Source organism: Lithobates pipiens, unplaced genomic scaffold (assembly GCF_037356315.1).
Source record: "Lithobates pipiens isolate NorthernLeopardFrog02 unplaced genomic scaffold, aLitPip1_a1.2 Scaffold_30, whole genome shotgun sequence".
Taxonomy (NCBI): domain Eukaryota; kingdom Metazoa; phylum Chordata; class Amphibia; order Anura; family Ranidae; genus Lithobates; species Lithobates pipiens.
This window is the reverse complement of record NW_027507791.1, coordinates 166,304,277-166,328,692: the sequence shown is the minus strand read 5'-3', so window position 1 is coordinate 166,328,692 and position 24,416 is coordinate 166,304,277. Positions and strand designations below refer to the sequence as shown.

Sequence of the window (24,416 nt, the reverse complement as noted above, 5' to 3'; positions counted from 1 at the left end):
TATATATTCTCCCCCCTGTAAACTGACCACAGTGTATCATGGCCGCTGAGCCCTAATACCGTGGTCATTTTTCTTGCCTCCGTCATTCGCAGCCCTGCTCTGTCCTCTCCTCCATTACTGTCTGTGTCAACGCTCGCCCCCTCCACTCCGGCTGCTTCCATAATTACTATAAAATGATCCCATCCCCTCTGTAATATAACGTTGTGTGCCTGTGTTGTATAAAAAATATACTTATCTGTTCCTATATCAGAGCGGCGCCTTGCACTTATGGATCTCCTCTCTTCCCCCTCCTCCTCCGATGTCAATGAGAGTGCTTGGGCCCACCCCCGCTGGAGCTTTCAGCCCAAAAGAGAGCCAAAGAGGCACGTGTTTGCCGGAAGCCACTGATAAAGGCACATATTGGTGTGTTTTTTTTTTTTGTTTTTGTTTTTATATATATATATATATATATATATATATATATATATATATATAAAACACGACACAGGGATACATTTCTTTGTTATGGATGGGAGGATCTTATAGAAGTGGCTTAACAACCACTTTAATGTAAATCCAAGTCCCATCTGAGAGTTAATAAATTTGCATATCCACCATGCCTCTTTTTCTTAAAGAGGAGCTGCACAAAAAAAAAAAATATTAAAAGCCAGCAGCTACTAATATTGCAGCTGCTGACTTTTAATAATATCACACTTACCTGTCCCAGGTTCCAGCGATGTCGGCGGCAGATGACGAGCGATCGCTCGTCTCGCTGCAGCCACCGCCGCCATCCTCTGTCAGGGAATCGGGAAGTGAAGCAAGAGGGCTTCACTGCCCGGTTCCCTACTGCGCATGCGCGAGTCGCGCTGCGCTGGTTCCCCGCTGTGTCTCTGGGAACTGTGTGTTTCCCAGAACACAACGGGGGGGCGGAGCCATGCGGCGGTGGGCGGAGCCATGCGGCGGTCTGGCCGGAAGTAGGTGCAGTTACCTGGATTATCCAGGTAACTGCACCCCCCTCCCCCCCGAAAGGTGCCGATTGTGGCACCGGAGGGGGGGAGGGATAATACTAGCGGAACTTCCCCTTTAGGGTGAAGAACCGCTTTAAATCTCTCTCTCTCTCTCTCTCTCTCTCTCTCTCTCTCTCTCTCCCCCCCTCTCTCGCCCCCTCTCTCTCTCTCGCCCCCTCTCTCTCGCCCCCTCTCTCTCTCTCTCGCCCCCTCTCTCTCTCCCCCCCTCTCTCTCTCCCCCTCTTTCTCTCCCCCTCTTTCTCTCCCCCTCTTTCTCTCCCCCTCTTTCTCTCCCCCTCTTTCTCTTCCCCTCTCTCTCTCTCTCTCTCTCTCTCTCTCTCTCTCTCTCTCTCTCTCTCTCTCTCTCTCCCTCTCTCCCTCTCTTTTATACATGTTTCTATTTTATTACAAACACCAACTAAAGCATTGGCAAGTAAGACATTTCTCCTTTTAACCCCTACACGATCCAATCCTCTTTTGAATGACTGAATCAGAGTAACCCCTTTGAGCTATTCAGACATTAATGCTGTTAAATTTGTTGTGAAAGGCACTGACAGAGGAACAGTTCCGCCAAGCGTAGGTCTCAAACTGGGATCTCATGGATGATGTGGGATGGGTGACAACTAGTAGCATAAAGAGTTGTATTTCCTGAGTATTGCTTGCTATAAGTGCAGATGTGAATAACAGCTTTATTTTCATCACCCCTCAAAGTGCTATCCAGGAAAGCAATGCTTAAGGAATCAAATGATGCAGTAGACTGAAGATTACACCGATTGTTCTTGAAACAACCAACAAAATCCAAAAGATATGCAACGTTTCAAGGTTTATGCATTAAGGTGATAAAATGGTCTGTGCTGAAGCTGCCCCCCAGAGCCCCTCTTTTTCTCACCTGAAACCAATCGTTTCAGCGGCGACCACAAGCCCAGTAGCTCCAGCCACTGTCTCGGATCCTCATTGGATAGAGTCATAGCTGTCAATCAAATCCAGTGACACGGTGGGCTAGGCCGAGTCCTGCTGTCTGTGTCAATGGGTGCAGCATCAGGAATTGGGAGTGTACCCACATGGAAACTAGCTCTCTGACGGGGGGACACGAATCAGAGAAGCCAGGAGCGCTGCCAGGGGACCCCAGAAAAGGAGGATCGGGGCTGCTCTGCAAAACCCTTGCACAGAGAAGGTAAGTATAGCATAACATGTTTGTAAAAGTTATTTTTGTATTTTAACAATCACTTTTAATTAAACTGTCATCCCCATCCCACACCATCAGCAAATCATCTATTTAACGCCCATACCCAGCTGTTTTTCCCCATACCCTACCCAGCTATGTTTTTCTCCTACCCAGCTATGTTAGGAGAAAGGAGACAGGGCTCCTCCGACAAGACCATATATAGATTTGATTTGGAGGGGGAAAATCAGGCCTCAATCTATGCCTCGCATTGCTGTATGTAAAAACAATCGTCAAAAAAACTCAACACCCATCATTAGTTGTCCGATTTTATTATTTTGATTAATTGTATAAAAACCTCAAAGTGTGGTATATAATTTATTATGTGAAGTTAAAAAAATAAATAAAAATGTTCTTGAATATATGCAGTGTTAAATATAATTTAACCAGCTATATAGTTGGGGAAGAAAAAATAAATGCACTCCTGAGAAAACCAAGAGATGCACTGTTGTGGAAAGTATTGATTCGCCTTCCTTTACACACACATGAAATTGAATGGCATCCCAGTCTTGGTCCGTAGGGTTCAATATTGAGTTGGCCAACCTTTTGCAGCTATAGCCTCAACTCTTCTGGGAAGGCTGTTCACAAAGTTTAGTAGTGTGTTGATGGGAATGTTTGACCATTCTTCGAAGCGCATTTGTGAGGTCAGGCATTTATGTTGGACGAGAGTCTTCGCTCTAATTCATCCCAAAGGTGTTCTAATGGGTTGAGATCTGGACTGTGCAGGCATAGATGCATTAAGAAAAATTAAACTTCTGCCTGTAGAAGCACTTTAAATCACGTCCTTCTCCTGCCCAGGACTACATGTTCCATGAGGCATTGCTCCTCGCACATTCACAAGCTCTGTCACTTGCTGACCTGTATAGATGGTTTACAGCGGTGTATGTGTGCTTCACTGTATTTCCTGATATGTAAACAAATAATGCATTCTGTATGCAGGCCAACTTCTTGGTTGACCAACTAACCAATTTCGAAAATAGTTGACTACTTTTTGATTACATTGAATGTTTCATCCAATTGAACATAATTGGAGGCTCACTGTACTATTATGCTTTTACATTACAGAGTTGTACAATTGCCATTGAGCCAATTAATAAATTAAGAATTTGCAAATACACACTAATAAAATGAAAAGCACATGCAGCCATTTATTAGGCATGCGTCTTGAAACAAATAGAAGAATTACTTTTTTGTAGAAACGAAATAAGTTATTTAATTTCCCTCAGGTTTTCAGAAACCACAAAGAATAATGAGCACAAGCGCTCATTGATAAAGACACCTGCTAAAAAGTCCTCCTGCTTTGAAACACCAGAGAAGGAAGCAAGAAACTTGCCACTGCAAGCAATTGAATCAATGGCGGATGCAAATAAAAGTTTACTACTGTGCGAGAGTGATCTGAAGTCTAAATTAAGCAAAATCTCACTACACAAAAATCAGTCTGATGAAAATAAAATGAATCAGCCAGGTATGTATATCAGGGTAGATCCTGCATAGTTTGAACCTAGAATGGTTTTCTGATCTGTATAAAACAGTAATTCCTGAATCTAAAGCATTGTGGAAAATCTTCATAAGCCTATTTAAATGGACCTTTTGAGGACAGTTTAATAGTTTAAGTGATTGTAAAGTCTTGTTTAAAACAAACATATTATGCTTTACTTCATCTGTGCAGTTGGTTTTGCACAGAGCAGCCTAGAGCCTCCTCTTCTTGGGTCCCTCTTCGCTGCTCCTGCCCCCTCCCTGCCGTTGGGTGACCCCACAGCAAGCCGCTTGCTTTGGGGCACCCAAGCCAAATCACAGCTCTGTGTGTCCATTCAGACACCGAGTCCCAACCCATCTCTGCCCTTTCTCACTCCTGATTGGCTAAATAAATGCTAAATCCATGATTAGGATCCTGGGGCCTGCACCTAAGAAACACTAATGACAGTTCTCAGTGCTCTCTCTCTTACAGGTTCTCCTTTAAGGGACATTGAACTGCAGCTTCTTTTTATTTTGTATATAAGCTTTATGCAAAATAAATTTTACAGAAATGCACACAGAAAAAGATCAGTGAAAGGTGTACAAGAAGGTGCAGAGATCATATCGCAGCAGGCTGCAACACACCATATCCGTTTTCCAACCGCATAACCTAGTTATACGGTGGCAGAATGGCACTCCTGCACCGGATCACATACTAGGTACATGTGATCCATGCTCCCACTATTCTGTAATATTAATGGTAACAAAGGGTTAACCGCACTCCAAAATGTAGACTAAATTGTGTGAATTATTGATATAACATCGAGGTGGCAATGATACCTGCAAATATTGACACGTTTCATGAATCAAGTTTGCCTAATCATAATACAAAGCACATCACTGAACCTAGCATTTAAAATAGTACATACACAGCTGAAATAAGTGAGTACTTAATTATGCTGATTAACCGTCCTCTATGGCTCTTGCAATGAATCATGCCAGAACTAAAGACAAAACATAAATTTTCAAAAAAAAAGAAAAAACATTCTTTTTATTTCTGTAAAGATTTTGCCACTGATATAAGAATCATGCTAATAATAATAAACATTTATTAGTCAATAATTATATTGTAACTCCAAATATGTTCATAATTCAGAGGGAAACAAATATAAACAACGCACCCAAAAAGGAGCATGCATAGATATTTCAAATCAAATATATCACATTTATATATAATAAACTTTATCAAAAAAATCATTATCAATAGACTTGGATAAATGTGCATATAGGCTACTGGAATATAGCAAAAATTACAAATAAATCAATTACCCTTGTAAAGAAAAAAGTGAGGACACAAAAGAAATGGGCGAATATATGGGAATTCAAATATAATAAAATAAGATAAAATATAATGGGACAGTTGCAGAACAGGAAAAACGAGGGGAGGCTCAAATAACTGTGCTTTCACCTTAACCGTTATAATTGACATCCCATTCATAATTCAAGCCCCCTGGTATCCTACTCTGCAACTTAAAATCCAAAATACTTCTCTTACAGAGGAGGTGTAAAAGGTCACCTCCTCTTGGAGGATTTTTAACCCTTTCAATTACCTGTACACGAGGCATGTCCCCTTCATGCATGGAGTTAAAAGGGCGAGTGACATTAATGGATATTAGTCCACGTATGTCTGCCAAATTATTCCTAAACCGGTCTCTGAGACTACGAGTATTTTTTCCCATATACTGTATGGAGCGTGCTTTAATTGTACCGATCAGTCTTCAGGTCCAGGCCAATGACTTTTGGCCTGGACCTGCTGATCAGTTCTGGTGAATCACAGAACAGCATGTACCTGTGTTTACAAACACAGACACAGGAAGTGACGATCTGCTCTTGTGGAATCCTTTTCAGTTCGAGAGAGAAGAGCTCATTCCATGAGTCAAAACAGCACACTTTACACAGTAAAAGACCTAGATAGGCACATTTCCATTTTATTAGTTGGTTTCACTCCCAGATAGTGTCGTATTGCCTGCCATATATTCATTATCACATTTAACCCTTTGGCAGCAACACTATTACACATACTATAAACCTCCATTGCTAGTATAGTGTCTTAAAGAATCAGTATCATTGATCAAAAATATATTAATGTCCCCAAAAATGCAGGATCAGCACTGATACCTGGCATTACATGTGTTTAGCCCCTCCCCCAAACAAGTGCAGTGTCAGTAGATCACTGTCACTTCTACTACACTGAACACAAAACCGCAGCATTCGAAAGATCAGGCCTGTTCTCTCCTAGCCCTAGCAATTACCTTTTATTTGTAGCTGTTCTAGCAGTCCCCCACAAGGCACTCTTTGAGTGGCCAAAATGTCCAACGAAAGGTATACTAGTGAAGAGGCCTACAGGATTCTTAGTATGTCACCTGAGAGCGAAGGGGAATCCTCAGTGACAGAATTAGGCTCAGAATACGAAACCTGTAGAATGCAGCGGCACCATGCCAGATAGCTCAGACGATGGAGAAGAGGTCCATGCTAAGGTCAGGCATACCCAACCCCGTGCCCATGTTGCTGAGTTGCTACAATCACAAAATTATTCTCATATGCAGCTACCAGCAGCCTAGTGTATCTTGTCATTTTTCACACCAGCATTGCAGTATCTCATGGTGACTTAGCGCATCCTAAAATTGCATTCCAAGCCAGCGCAGAGGCTATCACAAGCAGTTCCCTGCAGCCACCAATAATTAGAACACACAGGCATATAGAGCCCATAGTGTTCTTCCTGATGTGCTTGCAAGTCCTGATTGGCAGCCCACAGATTCTGCAGCACCCATGCTCCCCTCTTTTCACTGCCCAACCCGGAATTCAGGTTGAAACCGCAAATTTAACTACTCCCATTGATATATATATATATATATATATATATATATATATTTTTGTTTTAGCTGTTTTCATGGAAGATATGTATCGATCCTTTGTGGACCAAAGCAATTTATAGGCCGAGCAGTTTAAAAAAAAAACACATTTTTATTCTTTTATTTATATCCAATTTTTTATCATTACAAAACAAATACATATACAGTGGTGTGAAAAAGTGTTTGCCCCCTTCCTCATTTCCTGTTCCTTTGCATGTTTGTCACACTTAAGTGTTTCGGGACATCAAACCAATTTAAACAATAGTCAAGGACAACACAAACACAAAATGCAATTTGTAAATGAAGGTGTTTATTATTAAAGGTGAAAAAAAATCCAAACCATCATGGCCCTGTGTGAAAAAGTGATTGCCCCCTAAACCTAATAACTGGTTGGGCCACCCTTAGCAGCAACAACTGCAACCAAGCGTTTGCGATAACGTGCAATGAGGCTTTTACAGCGTCCTGGAGGAATTTTGGCCCACTCATCTTTGCAGAATTGTCCTAATTCAGTTACATTAGAGGGTTTTCGAGCATGAACGGCCTTTTTAAGGTCATACCACAACATCTCAATAGGATTCAGGTCAGGACTTTGGCTAGGCTACTCCAAAGTCTTCATTTTGTTTTTCTTCAGCCATTCGGTGGTGGACTTGCTGGTGTGTTTAGGATCATTGTCCTGCTGCAGAACCCAAGTTCGTTTCAGCTTGAGTACACGAACAGATGGTCGGACATTCTCCTTCGGGATCTCTTGGTAGACAGCAGAATTCATAGTTCCTTTTATCACGGCAAGTCTTCCAGGTCCTGAAGCAGCAAAACGGCCCCAGACCATCACACTACCACCACCATATTTTACTGTTGGTATAATGTTCTTTTTATGAAATGCAGTGTTCCTTCTACGCCAGATATACTTGGACACACACCTTCCAAAGAGTTCCACTTTTGTCTCATCGGTCCACAGAATGTTGTCCCAAAAGTCTTGGGGATCATCAAGATGTGTTGTGGAGAAATTGAGACGAGCTTTGATGTTCTTTTTGTTCAGCAGTGGTTTTCTCCTTGGAACTCTGCCATGCAGGCCATTTTTTCCCAGTCTTTTCCTGATGGTGGAGGCATGACCGCTGACCTTAACTGAGGCAAGTGAAGCCTGCAGTTCCATGGACGTTGTTGTAGGGTCTTTTGTGACCTCTTGGATGAGTCGTCGCTGCGCTCTTGGGGTAATTTTGGGCGGCCGGCCACTCCTGGGAAGGTTCACCACTGTTCCATGTCTTCGCCATTTGTGGATAATGGCTCTCACTGTGGTTCGCTGGATTCCCAAAGCTTTGGAAATGGCTTTATAACCCTTTCCAGACTGATAGATCTCAATTACTTTCTCAATTGTTCCTGAATTTCTTTGGGTCTCGGCATGATGTGTAGCTTTTAAGGATCTTCTGGTGGACCTTACTGTGTCAAGCAGCTCCTATTTAAGTGATGCCTTGATTGTGAACAGGTGTGGCAATAATCAGGCCTGGGTGTGGCTAGAGAAATTGAACTCAGGTGTGGACAACCACAGTTATAGTATGTTTTAACAAGGGGGGCAATCACTTTTTCACACAGGGCCATGATGGTTTGGATTTTTTTTCACCTTTAATAATAAACACCTTCATTTACAAATTGCATTTTGTGTTTACTTGTGTTGTCCTTGACTATTGTTTAAATTGGTTTGATGTTCCGAAACACTTAAGTGTGACAAACATGCAAAGAAACAGGAAATGAGGAAGGGGCAAACACTTTTTCACACCACTGTAAGAAAAAAGAGGGGACAGAGTCTTACATATAAATCATATACAGCGCTAACCCGCATAGAACAATCCCAAGTACTTTTTACCTATTCTCCCTGTGGTTTCCCACTCGAATATTACGTGTTCTATTTCCTATTATCTATTCCTCTTTCTCTATAACCCCCCCCCCCCCTTTTTTTTTTTTTTTTTGGTACACCTATATAGCCCATGACCTTCACTATATATCTTTGTTGACTTAAATGTCTTCCATCTTTACCATTTTCTCTGGGGTTCTCTATCTCCTCCTTCTTCTCTATCACCGTATTCTATCCTAAAAATATAATCTATTTTCTCAAACCATTCTTTTATCGTGGGCTCTTCTAGTTCCCTCCACTTCCTTGGAATCATACTCTTGGCTATATCTAAAAATTGGGGTACTAGAGACTTTGAAAACTGACTGACTATTGAATTTCCAATTTTTAACAAAGTTACAGAAAAAAAAAACATTAAGGTACAGTAAATGTGGATAGGCAGTCGCAAGCTACTTTACTCCGTATTGCGGGTGGCATATACCAATCAAGTAAACGAGTTCCTTTCAGTGGCATGGTCGCATAGTCCCGACTCTCTGGGTCCATTAATTTTGTAACAGAAACATAATATACGACAATACACCAACTCAGACATTACACCACTACAGGTGTACATTTACCGCGGGGATTTAATTCCCGCTTTATTCCACTGGCCTAGTTGGTAATCATTCATGTGATTTATGTTAAGATGAATGGGGAGAAAGAGCGAAAATGGGAGAGGAAGACTGACACGTAGAATCGTGTAAAGAGAGAGAAGAGGAAGTAAAGGACGCCTATCCGACCCCACACCCCTGCAGCCCTGTCAGTTGGGATTGGGAGCCTCCATCCTATCCCAAGCTGTGAGATATTCCATTCGTCTGACATCTCTAATTCTGGTATGCAACTTGACCAATGAGGGGTTTCCCTTTTCTTCCATTTTAGAGCTTTTAAGCATCGCCCGGCCGTCAGCACCTGAGCTAATAGTGTTTGGGAGGATCGTGAGAAATGAGGTAGGAGGAAGGCCCAGTAGAAATAGTTTGGGGTATAATGGTATTTGTACTTCAAACGGTTTGTAATAAGGCCTGGATTGTTTCCCAATAGGGGACGACTTGTGGACACGTCCAGTAAATATGGAACAGCGTTCCTACGGCAGCGCCAGCAGCGGGAGTCAGTGGAGTGGTATATAGAATGGAGTATAACCTTATATTGGTTTTCCTTATATAAGGTGCATATGGAGCTTTTGCCTGCACGCGACCACACCTGCTGCCAGGTCTTCAAAGGTATGGTCTCCCCTAGATCTCGCTCCCATTTATCCATTATAAGCATATTTATCCATATAAGCATGCCGCGGTCTCGTCAAAGAGGAGTCTATCAGCATTTGGTAGGTGCATGAGATCATGCCCTTTGGGGACGAGCCCTCCAGGCATACTTTCTCGAACTCTGTTGAAGGGGAGAATTGTAGGGTCAGCGTAAAAGACTGTGCAAAGTGGCGGATTTGCGGGTAGCTATAGAATGCTTGTCTAGGTAAGTCATAAGAATCTTTCAATTCCTGGAATGATCTAAGTGTCCTAGTCCTAGTATCTACCAACTGGCCATAGCGGAACAGGCCTCTATGAAACCAGTGTTGGAACATTCGTGATGTGAGACTATCTGGAGCAGTGGGAGTAAACAGAAAGGAGATGGTCACGGAGGCTGTGGAGGTCAGCGGATACACCTTTTTGGCACAGTGCCACAATGTGTGGACGAGCGCTATTGGTCCCAGTGATTGGTATTTACTAAGACTGACATCCGTACTCCATAACATGGAGTTAGGATGTGTTGTGGCCAACCACAACTTCTTGATTTGAGTCCAACGGTTATAGGCGTTTAGTGTACTCCAAGAAGCTATTGGACGGAGTTGGGCTGCTAAGTAATATTTGGCTATATTGGGGAAGGCAAGTCCCCCCTGGTTCCGGGGGGGCAAATAAGGTTTTGGCTATCATGGACTTTTTATATTCCTTTAAGGATATGTCTGTCCCGTGGCACAGGCATACGCATGGGTGTTTAGGAAGTTGATCATTCGTTATCTCTTTTACTTATTTTAATATTTCCTCCCAATATCTTTTGATCTTTGGGCAGTTCCCACACACGTGGGCCATAGATTCTATCTGCCCACATGCCCTCCAACTATTTCCAGATTGCCCACTTTGATATTTTATTAGTATGTCTGTCTGGTGTCCTACTAGACACTTATAGTTCAAGTTCCCTCATCCCTATATTGACTGAGGAGCTATGGGCCAGTTTCAATATTTTCCCTATCTCTTGTCTCTCATTTCGTGAACCTATTTCCCCCTCCCATTTTTTTTTTCTTTTTATGTATGGCGGCACAACCAGCTCATCCTTCTGGTCCAAAATCTTGTATATCTGAGAGGTCCCTGTTCGTGCCGTTCTCCCATCGCACATACGCTCTAAAGCGGAGAGCTCTTCCCCACCTCTCAGGGGGCCCGGTAGGTCTGTGACCCAGTGTCTGAGCTGGAGGTATCGCCACTCATTTAATTAAAACATTTCTTTTTCCCTTTTTAACTTTTCCCGTGCTAATATTTTCCCTCTGTGTATTATGTGCCTAAGTTGAACATTTTCCGCTTTTATCCAGTTCCCTCCCCATTCCCTTTTTACCCGGTGGAAAAAAAATCATTCTCTTTTAAGTATATCAATGGGGAGTTATACTTCCATTTATTGTTTGTGCAACTCATCCCAAATCCTAATCGCATTAGTAGTCAATGTAAGTTTATTACGCCTTAGTGCTCGATATTGTGGTGATAACTAAATATTCTTCCCTAAATTTGTGTCTGCCATACAGTGTTCTATTTCCACCCACTTTTTTATACTACCCTGCCTAGTCCATTCTACCACCCTAGTTAGTATCACAGAATCATAATATTTTTTAAAATTTGGCACACTTACTCCTCCCTGGTCCTTATCCTTTTGCAACATCTTTAGGGATATCCTGGATTTCTTTTTCCAAATAAATTTTGAGATTAAAGTTTTTTAATTCTATATATCGGGAGCATCTGAAATTTATATAATATTCTAGGCAATATTGTCATTTTTAAAGCATTTATTCTGCCAAACCAAGACAGGGGTTTTATTCTCCTTTTCTTCTTTAAGATCATTTAGCAGAGGAATATAATTTGCCTGGTATATCTCTTCAATAGATGGTGTGAGCTTAATTCCTAAGTATTTAACTCCTGTACTCTTCCATGAGAAAGGGTATTCTGCTCGGAGACTCTGCTCTTCTTTTAAGGGTATATTAATATTCAATATATCTGATTTACCTATATTTATTTTAAAATTGTATAGCTCTCCATAGTCTTTTAAAACGTTCAATAAGTTGGGCATTGAAATTCGGGGTTCTGACACATAAAATACACACATTTGCTGCATTTGCAGACAATGTGCTATCTCCTCTCCTAACCTAACCCCTCCTATATCGGGGTTATTTCTTACTGTCATCAGTAACGGTTCTAATGTCAAAATGAATAGGAGAGGAGACAATGGACATCCCTGCCTTGTTCCGTTGAACATTTCAAAGGGAGAGGAATAGTACTCCATTTATCCTTACCGCCGCAGTTGGATTCCTATACAGTACCTTAATCCATCCTAGTACTCTAGGACCAAAGCCCATTGCCTCCAAAGTACCCATCATGAATTCCCAGTCAACTCGGTCGAACCTTTTTTTCTGCGTCGATCGACAGGAGTAGACTGGGGATTCCACTCTGTCATCCTCTGGAGAGGGAGCAATGTTCTTATTCCATTATCTTTGCATTCCCTCCCTTCTACAAAACCAGATTGGTCCAAGTGCACCAAACTCTGCATTACCTTTTTTATCCTCGTAGCCACTACTTTGGAGAACAATTTTGTATCTATATTCGTTAACAATATCGGTCTATAATTGGAGCAGATTGTGTTTTCTTTGCCTTCTTTTAGCACAGTTGTAATTGTCACCTTTTGAGGCTTCCATACTCAACCCATATCCCTTTCCTAACCCACTCAAGTATGCAGAGTCTCGGAGCGAAGATTTCCCTAAATTTTTTAAAATATAATATAAAGCCATCAGGCCCTGGGCTTTTACCTCCTGTTGACCCCATTATTGCCTGGTTTACCTCTTGCACTGTTATTGACTTCTCCAGTTCCTGGACTAGTTCCTTCGACAAGGTATGGACTTTAGCCTGTGTCATATATTTCTTGATTTTTCCTTCTCTATCCATCCCAACTTGTCCTATCTGTGATCGTTTCACTGAATATAACTGCTTAAAATATTCTCTGAATACATCTGTTTCTTCTTTGGTATTGTATACCAGGGCCCCTGTTTTATCCAAGATTTTCACTATATAGTTTATGGACCTTTTTTTCCCTCAATATTCCAGCTAGGCTTTTACTATTTTTGTTCCCCCATTGATATCTTTCTTTCTCTATCTTATAGATTTTCCTCGTTTCTAATTCTATTAAGTCTTTCAACTCTTCTCTTTTAGTAATTAGTTTATGTTGCAGTTCACCCTCTTGTCCTCCATTACTCCTTTTCTCTCTTTTATGGGATTGCTCTTATCTAAAATTATCCTCCATTAGTTCCTTTCTTTTTCTAGATCTATCTTTCTTTCTTATAGCTCCCATAGAGATATAGATTCCTTGGATATAAGGTTTATGAGACTCCCAGACTATATTCTCTGCTACCTCCCCTGTCATTTATCTGAAAAAAAGTCTCTAATTCCCGCTTTATTTGTTCCTCCCCCCTTCTATCCAATAATTCCTCATTTATCTTCCAAGTATATGCCTGCCTCTGAACACCAGGGATCTCACTTTTCATTACCAATGGGGCGTCATCAGATATAGATCTTGTTTCTATATTGGTGGATATTATGCAATCTAACAACCTATGCTCCACCAGTCAATCTATCCTAGTCTACGTCCCGTGCACGGGGGAGTAAAATGAATAATCTTGTGTTTTCAGATGTTGAATACCTCCATATGTCCATTAGTTGGAGCTAATACATCTGACGTTTTATTGTTTTCATCTGAATGTTTCTCATCTCCCGTACATGGGACGTACTGTCCTGTTCGGGGTCCATGCAGAAATTCGGGTCCCCAGCTACAATAACGAACCCACTCTTAAACTCCCAAAGTTTATTCAGTACTTACCTCAAAATAAAAACTGTGGGTCCTCTATTTGGGCTATATATATTGGCTAGTGTATATTCTACTTCCCATAGTTTAATCTTTAAAAACGGGTATCTCCCCTCTGGATCAGTCAGTCTATCCTCCAGAGTATAGCAGACCTCCTACCCCATACCAATAGCTACCCCCCTTGTTTTATTTGACATTGAATCAGCATTGTACTAGTTAGGGTGTCGTGGAGAGTACAGTCTAATCCTAGACTCATGGCTTAAATGCATTTCTTGTAAAAACAAAACAAAAAAAGAACTATCCCTGCCCCATATTGCTTGATCTCATGTAGTACGCTGTCTCTTGGTAGGTGAATTTAGCCCTCTAACATATGTCAGAAAATTAACGGTAGTCATACATAGTAAATGATTCTTTCCATCCCTCTCCCCTTTTCATTCTTTCCCTATTTGGGATCTCTATCCTCAAGGTTCTTGGTTGCTGGTAGCCATTTCTCTTATATTCACCGACTGACACAGCTCATCTCTGTAACAAAATGGGTTGTCAGCCCTATCACTGGAGATACTAGGCAAGTTATACAACACTTCAGAACTTTTTGTTCCGCCCATGGGGTGGTCCCTAAACCACAAGCCCACAGCCTGCTCAGGCAGAACTCAGTTTTTTCTTGTCTAGTGAGGAGATGAGACCTAGGAACCCTGCGGGCCCATAGGTCCGTGTTTTTTTATGCAGAAGCTTGGATTTTTGTGCAAGATAAATGATCCTGTGATCTTCCATCAACAGCCGGCTAGGTGAAAGGCTGGTTTTCTTATCCTTGTAGCCTCCCCAGTCTGGCCATCGCGCGTGTGCAGGTCGCAGCTAAGGCTCGGCAGGCCACGACATACCTCAGCTTCAGAGGTGGTTGGTGAGCTTTATGCTCCGGGGCGTACATATGACCAGGCAACTGATGTCTGCGTCACAGTATGCCAAGGCCAGAAGTCTTCCCTGTACTGATCAGGAGTGGACTACCGTGGAATGTCTCCCAGCTTCAGAACTGGTAAGAAATGGGAACAGAGGGGCGCCAGACTGAGTGCAGTATAAATCATATATTTAATAAAAACAAGTAGTAACTCACAGGTTAAATTAGATGAGTTCAGTATGTGGTGAAAATGGCCAGTCCTGGAGTCTCATAAAAGTCTTCCCTTTGCAGCCTGGGGCACTGGTGTGATCTTACAGGGATCCAGAGAATGCTGGGAACCAGGAGGCAGGAAACAAGAAGCAGCTGGTCTTGACTTCACAGGAACAGGAAGTGTGATTATTCACAGTGGCAAGGAATGGTAATGCATTTTGAAGCTACAGCTTCTTCATCAGACCATAGCTTCAAAATGCATTACCATTCCTTGCCACTGTGAATAATCACACTTCCTGTTCCTGTGAAGTCAAGACCAGCTGTTTTTTGTTTCCTGCCACTTGGTTCCCAGCATTCTCTGGATCCCTGTAAGATCACACCAGTGCCCCCAGGCTGCAAAGGGAAGACTTATGAGACTCCAGGACTGGTGATTTTCACCACATACTGAACTCATCTAATTTAACCTGTGAGTTACTACTTGTTTTTATTAAATATATGATTTATACTGCACTCAGTCTGGCGCCCCTCTTTTCCCATTTCTACACAGAGCTCATCGCTTCACTCTAAGGGAGCTGCCTCCAGGTGCTAATCATACAAGATCTCGGATCATTTATGGACATTATGTTTTAAACAAATGTTTTAATATTATGTGTGCTTATTCACACACTTTTTATGTATACCTATATTCCAGTTGCTATGTAATTTTATGTTACCACCATATCCAGCGCCGCTGTTCACCCCTGTTTTCAGAACTGGTAAGTACAGCTCTCCCTGCCTGGCAGGGTGGAGCAGCTGGGCATTCCTTGGGAGGTCGATTCGGGGGGGGGCCCTCACCCCCTCTCTTCTCTCCCCTGCCCCTAACTCCCTCTTTCCCCCCTCACGGGGGGGCTGTATATGTGCTGAGCGGTGTGTGTGTCTGGGCTCTCACGTGTTTTTTTTTGCTGTACTGGGTGCCTGGATCCTGAAGCTTTGTCCCGCTGGATGCCTGTGTGGTCATGCCCCTGTGTTGGTGCAGCGCTGTGCCTGCCACATGTTCTCTCTAGTCCCTCATAGCACTGTTCGGCGGCCATTTTAAGTATGGGCAAGGGTCAGTCTGGCTTTTGGCTTCAGGCGGCCATTTTCCTGGTGATTCCCTAGTGAGCACTGATGGCCATTTTCTTGTAGTCAGATCACATTTTTGTGCTCTAGCAGCTGCCCCGTGTCCTCTGCTTCCTGTTTGGTCATCACAGGGTGCTGGGAAGGTTATCCTGTGTTCTGAACATGTGTGTTTGATCGCCCAGTGATCGTTCACCCGGCCGGCCACCGACAGTTTTCTGCTATCTCTGCATCTGGGAGCGCTGGGGATCATCAGGCATTGCGGTAATACAGCATGCGATGGCCCAGGGTGGTGAGCCCAGCGGGGTAGAGCCCCTCAGTCAGCGGCAGCAGGAAGGTGGGACTGTCACTGTCCTAAGTCCCCTTCGGGTGGCAGACAGGGTAGGGTCAGCATGGCTTCAGAAACTGGTGTTTCTTCCCCCGAAATCCAGGCAATTGCAACCGGGTCACCTGCGGACTGTGTGGTCCTATGGACACCCTTAAGGTGGTCCTCAATTCATTTGTTGGCAAGATGGAGGCAGTACGTGGGAAGACAGGTGCTAAAAAGTGGCCCCTGCCCCTCGTCCTCTGGGGAGAGCTCTGGCACAGACTCTGGTCCTGCTGAGGCCAGTGACCCCTGCTCTGTCTTGTCAGATGACGCTGACCAGGAACGTTCGGACAGTGAGGATGAGTCCCCGACAAAGCACTAGTTGGAGTACTTATCACAGCTGTGCGTGATACCCTGAAGATTCAGGAGCCAGCAGATCCCTCTGCTGATGTGCCGGTCCCTTTCGGGTCCCGCAGGCCAGCACGTTCACCCAAGGTGTTCCCGTATCTGACTTATTTTGATAGATTCATTTACAAGGAATGGGGTCACCCGCAACTGACCTTTTCGGTCCCAAAATACATGGTGCGTTACCCCTTTGATGAAAGCCTTCTCAAAAATGGTCGGCTCCTCCAGTCGTGGACCCCCCAGTATCCAGGTTAAACAAAGTAATCGCGATCCCGGTTGAGGGGACTTCTGCATTCAAGGATCCCACAGACAGGAAGGCCAAGGCGGTGGCTCGTTCCTTGTTTACGGTTGTGGGGCCAGCCGTGCGACCTGTACTGGCATCCGCACTGGTGTTGCAGACACTGGGCAAAAGTTTTTCACCGCGAATTGGGAGAGCAATAGGCCTCCCCTGTCTGCATGGAACTAACAGACCAACTAGTGCAAGGCCTTAAGTAAGTTTGGGACGCGGCGCTGGATACTCTCCCTCTGTTATCCCGGGCTTTAGTGTCAGCTGTGATGCTGAGGTGCCTTATTTGGCTGAAATGCTGGTATGCTGATCAGGCATCCAAGAAAGCCCTGACAGATCTTCCCTTCCTTGGCGACCGGCTCTTTGGAGCCTCGTTGGATGACATTATTAAAAATGGCACTGGTGGTAAGAGTACTCTACTGCCACAGGCCAGGAAGGCTAAGGAGCCATGCCGCAGGCAATGGCCCTCTTTTTCCGCTCATAAGCGGCTTTTTCGTCCGCCCGGTGCTTCGACAAAACGTCCCCAGCCCAACAGGACGCCCACGGACGGTCAAAAACGTCCCTGGAACCGCAGCCTAATAAGGCTGCGAACAAAAGTGCTACCGCATGAAGGTTTCGGGTGGGGGGTCTCCTTCAGGAGTTTGCAGCTCGGTGGTCCTCCCGGTTATCTGACCGATGGGTCTGCAATCTGATTTCCACAGGCTATAAGATAGTTTCTCTATTGGCCGCCAAACAGATTCTTCCCCTCCAGCATACCCGGTTCGCCAGGAGGCCCTTTTGGGGGCGGTGAGGGACTTGCTGTTTGTGGTTCCCAAGAAGGAAGGGGTACGTCCGATCTTGGACTTGAAAGCACTCAATCACTTTGTAAAAGTGCAGAGGTTCAGAATGGAATCAGTTCGCTCAGTAGTCGCTGCACTCCATCAAGGGGACTCCCTGGCGTCCTTAGACATCCAGGATGCGTACCTGCACATACCCATATGCCTTGGGCATCAAAAATTTCTGCGTTTGGCAGTCGGGGAAGCCCACTACCAATTTGTGGCTTTTCCTTTAGGCCTGGCATCAGCCCCCACTGTCTTTACCAAAGTACTGGCTCCAGTATTGGCGTTGCTGCGACAATGTGAGATTGCGATCGTAGGCTACCTGGACAATCTCCTCCTGAGAGCATCTTCCGCCTCAGAATTAGAGGAGATGTGGCGATCCCCATGCAGACCCTGCAAGAATTTGGTTGGCTGTTGAACCTAAAGAAGTAGGGGATTGTTCCGACCCAGCGTCTGGAGTACCTAGGTTTGCTATTGGACTCCAGGGAAGCGAGAGTTTTTCTCCCTTCAGACAAATTGCAGACTCTCAGATCTGCAGTCAAACTCCTGATGGTTCAGAAGTGGTCGTCGCTCCGCTTTTGCATGCGAGTACTAGGACTCATGGTAGCCTCCTTCGAGGCACTACCTTATGCCTAGTTCCACACCAGAGTACTGCGGAAGAAGATCTTGCTGAAATGAGACAAATCTCAGTTGTCCCTGGATCAATAAATCCAGGTGAGCCAGCCAGTTAAGGACTTCTCTGATGTGGTGGTTGAGGTCCCCAGTGATTCAGTCCGGACAATCGTTCCTTTCTCTGAAATGGACGGTGATCACTATGGATGCCAGTCTATCCGGCTGGGGTGGAGTGATGGGGATTCAGTAAGCTCAGGGCCTCTGGTCGACGGAAGAATCCGAGTTGCTGATCAATCTGCTTTGAGAGCGATCAGGCTGTGCCTCCACACATGGTCGATGAGTCTTCAAGGGCATCCGATCAGGAGATAGTCGCACACCGCCACGGCTGTGGCGTACGTAAATCCCCAAGGGGGAACAAGGAGCTCAGCCGCTGCTCGGGAGGTCGCTCACATACTTCAGTGGGCAGAGCGACATGTACCAGCACTGTCGGCCATTTACATCCCGGTGGTGGAAAATTGTCAGGTGGACTATCTGAGCCGACAGATGCTAGACCCAGGAGAATGGGCATTGCATCCGGAGATATTCAGGCTGCTGTGCCTGAAGTGGGGCACACCAGATGTGGATCTATTGGCCTCCAGTCTCAATCAGAAGGTACCAAGATTCGTGTCCAGGACAATAGATCCGTGGGCAGACACGTCGGACGCGCTGGTGGCTCCCTGGGATCAGTACCAGCTGATCTTCACTTTCCTCCACTGAAACTGTTTCCACATCTGCTTCTCAAAGTGGAAGCCGAGGGGATTCCAGTAATCCTGGTTGCCCCAGATTGGCCTCAGCAGCTCTGGTACGCAGACCTGGTGCATCTGGTGGCAGACGCTCCCTGGCGACTGCCGTTGCGAGAGGACCTCCTATCTCAAGGTCCAATCTTTCATCCTGCTTTACCATCGCTGGCTTTAACAGCATGGCTATTGAGAGCCAGGTATTAAGGAACCAGGGTCTGTTAGATTCGGTGATTCCAACTATGTTGAGGGCACGGAAATCTTCTTCTCTGAAAATATACCATCGTACCTGGAAGGCCTACATCTCCATGTGTAAGGAGAAGGGGTGACATTCACGCTCCTTTTCCATTTCCAGGATCCTGCTATTTCTTCAGCAAAGTGTGGACCAGAAGTTGGCCTATTTCAGCTCTGGCTGTCTTTTTTTTTCAGCGACCCCTGGCGTCTCATTCATTAGTGAGCACCTTTGTTCAGGGGGTACGATACGTTGTCCCTCCGGGGCATCCACCGTTGCCTCCGTGGGATTTGAACCTGGTGTTGATGCTTCAAAAGCCACCATTTGACAATATCGGGGAGTTTCCCTTGTTGACCCTTTCACAGAAAGTGGCTTTCCTAGTGGCCATAACATCAGCCAGGAGGGTTTCGGAATCCACAGGCATAAGGTGGTGTTGCGTCCACAACCGTTCTTTCTACCAAACGTGGTCTCGGCTTTTCATATCAATGAGGACATTGTAATACCATCGTTGTGTCCGAAGCCGAAGCAACCCCAAAGAGGTGGCCCTTCACGCTCTCAAAGTGGTTAGGGCTCTAAAAGTGTAGTTGTCTGCCACAGCTCCCTTTCGGAAGTCAGACTCGTGGTTTGTTTTGGTGGCTGGTCCGAAGAAGGGTATGGCGGTCTCGTCTGCCACCATTTCTAGGTGGATCAGACAGATTGTAGTACAAGCCTACACCTTGAAGGGACAGATGCCCCCCTTTCCGGTCACGGCCCACTTTACAAGGGCAATCGGAATGTCTTGGGCTTTCCGGCACCAAGCGTCGGTCGCTCAGGTGTGTAAGGCGGCGACCTGGTCGTTTGTACATACGTTTACCTAGTTCTACAAGGTAGACGTCAGTGCATCGGCTGATGCCTGTTTTGGCTGCAAAGTTTTGCAGTTGCAATTGAGATTATTTACCTGCTTTTTTTTTTTTTTTTTTATGAAAGCCCGGTACTGTTGATTAATGCACTGTTGCATTATTTCCCAAGAGTTTGCGGTGTTAAGGATTTCTCCTGTTGAGAATACCAGGTTATATGGCGGTGTCTTTTTCCGTACACTGCTGTTTTTTTGTGGGTTTAGTTTCACTAGTTCCCACTTGCCATGGTGGATGACGTTTTTTTATGCTGTTTTTCCCACCCCTCGTTTGACACTGCTTCTGGACGTCCCAGAGAAAATAGGATTTTTGTACTCACAGTAAAATCTTTTTTTCTGTAATTCACCGACCGACACAGCACTCACCCTTCCTTTTCTCTGTTATACTGCTTGTTGACGTACTGAGGCTGCTGGGACAGCAGGGAGGGTTGGTTAGCACAGGGTGCGCCCCCTGGGGCGGTACTAAAATTTCTGTGTATTGTTACAATTTTGCCTAGTTCTGCTAGTGGCAGGCTAACCAAACCCATTTAGTTACAGAGAGGAGCTGTGTCGGTCTGTGAATTACAAAGAAAATGATTTTATGGTGAGTACAAAAATCCTATTTTTTTGTGTACTTTCTCTGTACAGCATGATCGTCTGCCATTTTCTGTTAGCCTCTGTGAGAAGCATGATCGGCGGCCATTTTCCCTGTGGTTTTTTTTTTTCTATACAAGGATGGACCGGTGGCTATTTCCTTGTAGCCTCAGCTTGGTTTTTCTCCCCAGCGCTGGTTCCTGTACCTCAAAACAGCACGGTTTTTGTTCCTAGACACTCGTGAGCTGACACAGGACAAAGGGATCAGCAGCAGCACGGCGAAGCACTCAGTCGGGGTGGTGAGTCCTGCGGTGGGGGCCCCTCATTCTGTTAGTAGCTAGGAGGGTGGGATTGAGTACCTTGTGCAAAGTCACCAAGGGTGTCAGACAGGATGGATCAACATGACGTCAGACGCTGGCGTTTTTTAGCGCATTGCCTTTTGGGCTTTCTCTTTTGGGTTCCATATGAAATTTGAATTTGAGTTTCTGGATTAAGAGGGCACTTTGGAGTATTAAAAATCATTCCCCCGTGATGGTTTTAGCCTGGCTCCAGGATACAGGTCCGAATTGCTGACATTTAGTGCAGTTTGGGATAAAGGCCCCGACCGGTATATAGGTCACAAGCTGGCTAAGCTTGCTATTTGATAAGCTTTCATTTCACATGGTGGTCACAGTTTTGGGTGCGGTGGTGATTTTTCACATAATCAACGATAATTGAATCCATTATTTTTGAACACTGTTTTACGGACTGTGTCACGGTGGAATGATTCCGTTTTTATTTTTTGATTAATATTTTTTATTTTCACGTCTTTGTCACATAATTATTTTTTTTATTTTTTTTTTTAACTGTATAACACTCATTTATAGTTTCTTAATATTGGGTTTGATCAATTTTTCTGGTGATATGTATTGCTATTTTTAGATACAGGTTATATATATATATATATATATATATATATATATATATATATTATACTTTTATTCTTTTTTTTAGTGCTGCTACATTTTTTTCTCTAAGACCACAGGCCTATTTTTCTGGACTTGCAGGTTCTTTAAAAAGATTTACATGTGAAAATTAGCATTTGCTGCGTATGTTTTTTCCCCTGACATACACTTATTCATAATATTATTTTGTCTTTTGTAGTTACTACTCCTTTCAAATTTACTGCGCAACCCACAACAACTCCAAGCACCAATAAAAAGCAAAAGTTTGATATCCAGGCAAGTTTGGCACGCCCACTTGGTTATCGGCCCTACAAAGGTGAGCATCTGTTAAATATTATACATGCCTTAATCGTAAACTCAATCTGTAGGTTAATTTAATTTAACTGTTTGCTTCTTCAAAGTAACCAGTAAAGCAACCAGTTTCCTATTCAATTCTTTTTATTTTTTTAAGTGCAAAAGAAGGTGAACAGTTATGTCCACACAAGGACTAAAACACTAACTAATTTCTTGACAACTACGGAGGATAAACAGCACATGTGAAAGTTAAATACAGACACAAGCAATTGAAAGTCTACACAGGAGTTAAGGATACAATCATTGTTAATTTTGGAATCAAATTAGGATTTAGTCTTGGTACTAAAATGGCATTTTAGTTTTTGTCCCATTTTAGTCAACTAAAATGTACTGGAGATTTAGTAGACTAAATCACTTCCAGAACATTAAGATGTGCTACATTTTAGTCGGCTAAAATCTCCAGTAAATTTTAGTCTACTAAAACTCCATTTTATTTGTTTAAAATCTAATGGGTGTAGTTAAATTGTAATGTATTATCTAAGCATTTCTCTGCAATTTCAAAACTCATATACTACTGCTGGAGTAAAAAATCAAATAAGTTATTATTTAAAGTATTAAGGCTTGAAATGCTCTACAGATTTAGTTGTTCTATAAAGCGTTTAAGCAAAACCATTTTGTCAAGAATATACATTTTTGGACAAAGGGTTAACATAAAAATAAAATAAAAACTGTGTAAACGTGAAGATGCCATCACTGCACTGCTCAATCATTTACATGAACTTAACAGTTCAAGAAACTCAAACTGAACAGAACACAGCAAAACATTTCAGCAGCTTGGCTGGCCTGGTATCAGCACAAAGGCCAGGCCACAATCTCACACCAGGAAAAACATCAGGGACAGACTGATATAATGCAAAAGGTAGAGGGATTGGAATGCTGACAAGTCACGTTGACTGGAGTAAAGTTATTTTCTTTAACCACTTGCTTACTGGGCACTTAAACCCCCCTCAGTCCCAGACCAATTTTCAGCTTTCAGCGCTGATGCACTTTGAATGACAATTGCGCGGGCATACAACACTGTACCCAAATGAAATTTTTATCATTTTTTTCCCATAAATAGAGCTTTCTTTTGGTGGTATTTAGTTACAGCTCAGAGTTTTATTTTTTGCTAAACAAACAAAAAAAGATGCAAAAAAAAATCATGTTTTAATAGTTTGTTATAAAATTTTGCAAACGGGTCATTTTTCTCCTTCATTGAAGTGCGCTGATTAGGCGGCACTGATGGGCTGCATTGGTGGGCACTGATGGGCTGCATTGGTGGGCACTGATGGACTGCATTGGTGGGCACTGATGGACTGCATTGGTGGGCACTGATGGACTGCATTGGTGGGCACTGATGGACTGCATTGGTGGGCACTGATGGACTGCATTGGTGGGCACTGATGGACTGCATTGGTGGGCACTGATGGACTGCATTGGTGGGCACTGATGGACTGCATTGGTGGGCACTGATGGACTGCATTGGTGGGCACTGATGGGCTGCATTGGTGGGCACTGATGGGCTGCATTGGTGGGCACTGATGGGCTGCATTGGTGGGCACTGATGGGCTGCATTGGTGGGCACTGATGGGCTGCATTGGTGGGCACTGATAGGCTGCATTGGTGGGCACTGATAAGCATAGTTAAGGCGGCACTAATAGGCACAGATAAGGCGGCACTAATAGGCACAGATAAGGCGGCACTGATGGGCAAAGATGGGCACAGATAAGATGGCACGGATGGGTGGCACGGATGGGCACCGATAGGTACCACTGATAGATGGGACTGATAGGTGGCACTGATAGGTGGCACTGCTGGGCACTGGTAGATGACACTGATGGACACGGATATGTGGCACTGGGGTGCAGCACCTTTGAGGCAGATTGTGGACACTGCTGGGTGGCACTGTGGGCACTGCTGGTTGGCACTGTGGGCACTGCTGGGTGGCACTGTGGGCACTGCTGGGTGGCACTGACGGGGGGCACTTTTAATAAGTGTGGCACTGGCAGGGGGCAGGTGGGCACTGGCAGGGGGCAGGTGGGCGCTAGCAGGGCTGGCCGTGATCGGGACTGATGTCCCGATCACGGCCGCCGGTGATCGGCTTTTTTTTTTCTCCTCGCGCTGTCAGTGCGAGGAGGAATAATAGCCGATTACCGGCTCCGTTATATCACATGATCAGCTGTCATTGGCTGACAGCTGATCACGTGATAAGGGGTCGGGATCGACCCCTTGCACGGATCGGTGATCAGGCGAGTCTCAGGGGGTGCGCAGGCCACTCGTACACGGGACTACGTCTATTGACGTCGTCCCGGAAAAGGAGATCCGCGCTGTAGCCGTCATTTGGCTATAGCGCGGATCTCAAGTGGTTAAAGAATCCCCTTTCTGATTTTTTTTTTTTTTTTTTTCAGTTCATGGTCAGTTTATTATGTCAACAGTTCAAATTTTCCGAATCTCAGATGAATTCAAAGAAAAAGTGCACAGTCTACA

The 24,416-nt window shown here is 44.2% G+C and overlaps 2 protein-coding genes across 5 annotated transcripts in view; one reads left to right on the top strand and one right to left on the bottom strand.

The window, feature by feature from the left end:
* The window catches only part of NDUFAF1 (NADH:ubiquinone oxidoreductase complex assembly factor 1), a 437,923-nt gene that overhangs the window by 11,108 nt on the left and 402,399 nt on the right, over positions 1 to 24,416 (bottom strand). The gene's annotated exons all lie outside the window — the stretch shown is intronic.
* NUSAP1 (nucleolar and spindle associated protein 1) overlaps positions 1 to 24,416 on the top strand; it is a 440,771-nt gene that overhangs the window by 323,282 nt on the left and 93,073 nt on the right. For all 4 annotated transcript variants that reach the window (XM_077465050.1, XM_077465051.1, XM_077465049.1 and 1 more), the window contains 2 exons: positions 3,435 to 3,673; positions 21,796 to 21,912. In XM_077465050.1, the coding sequence (XP_077321176.1) occupies positions 3,435 to 3,673; positions 21,796 to 21,912 (356 nt within the window). The remainder of the gene's footprint in view (positions 1 to 3,434; positions 3,674 to 21,795; positions 21,913 to 24,416) is intronic.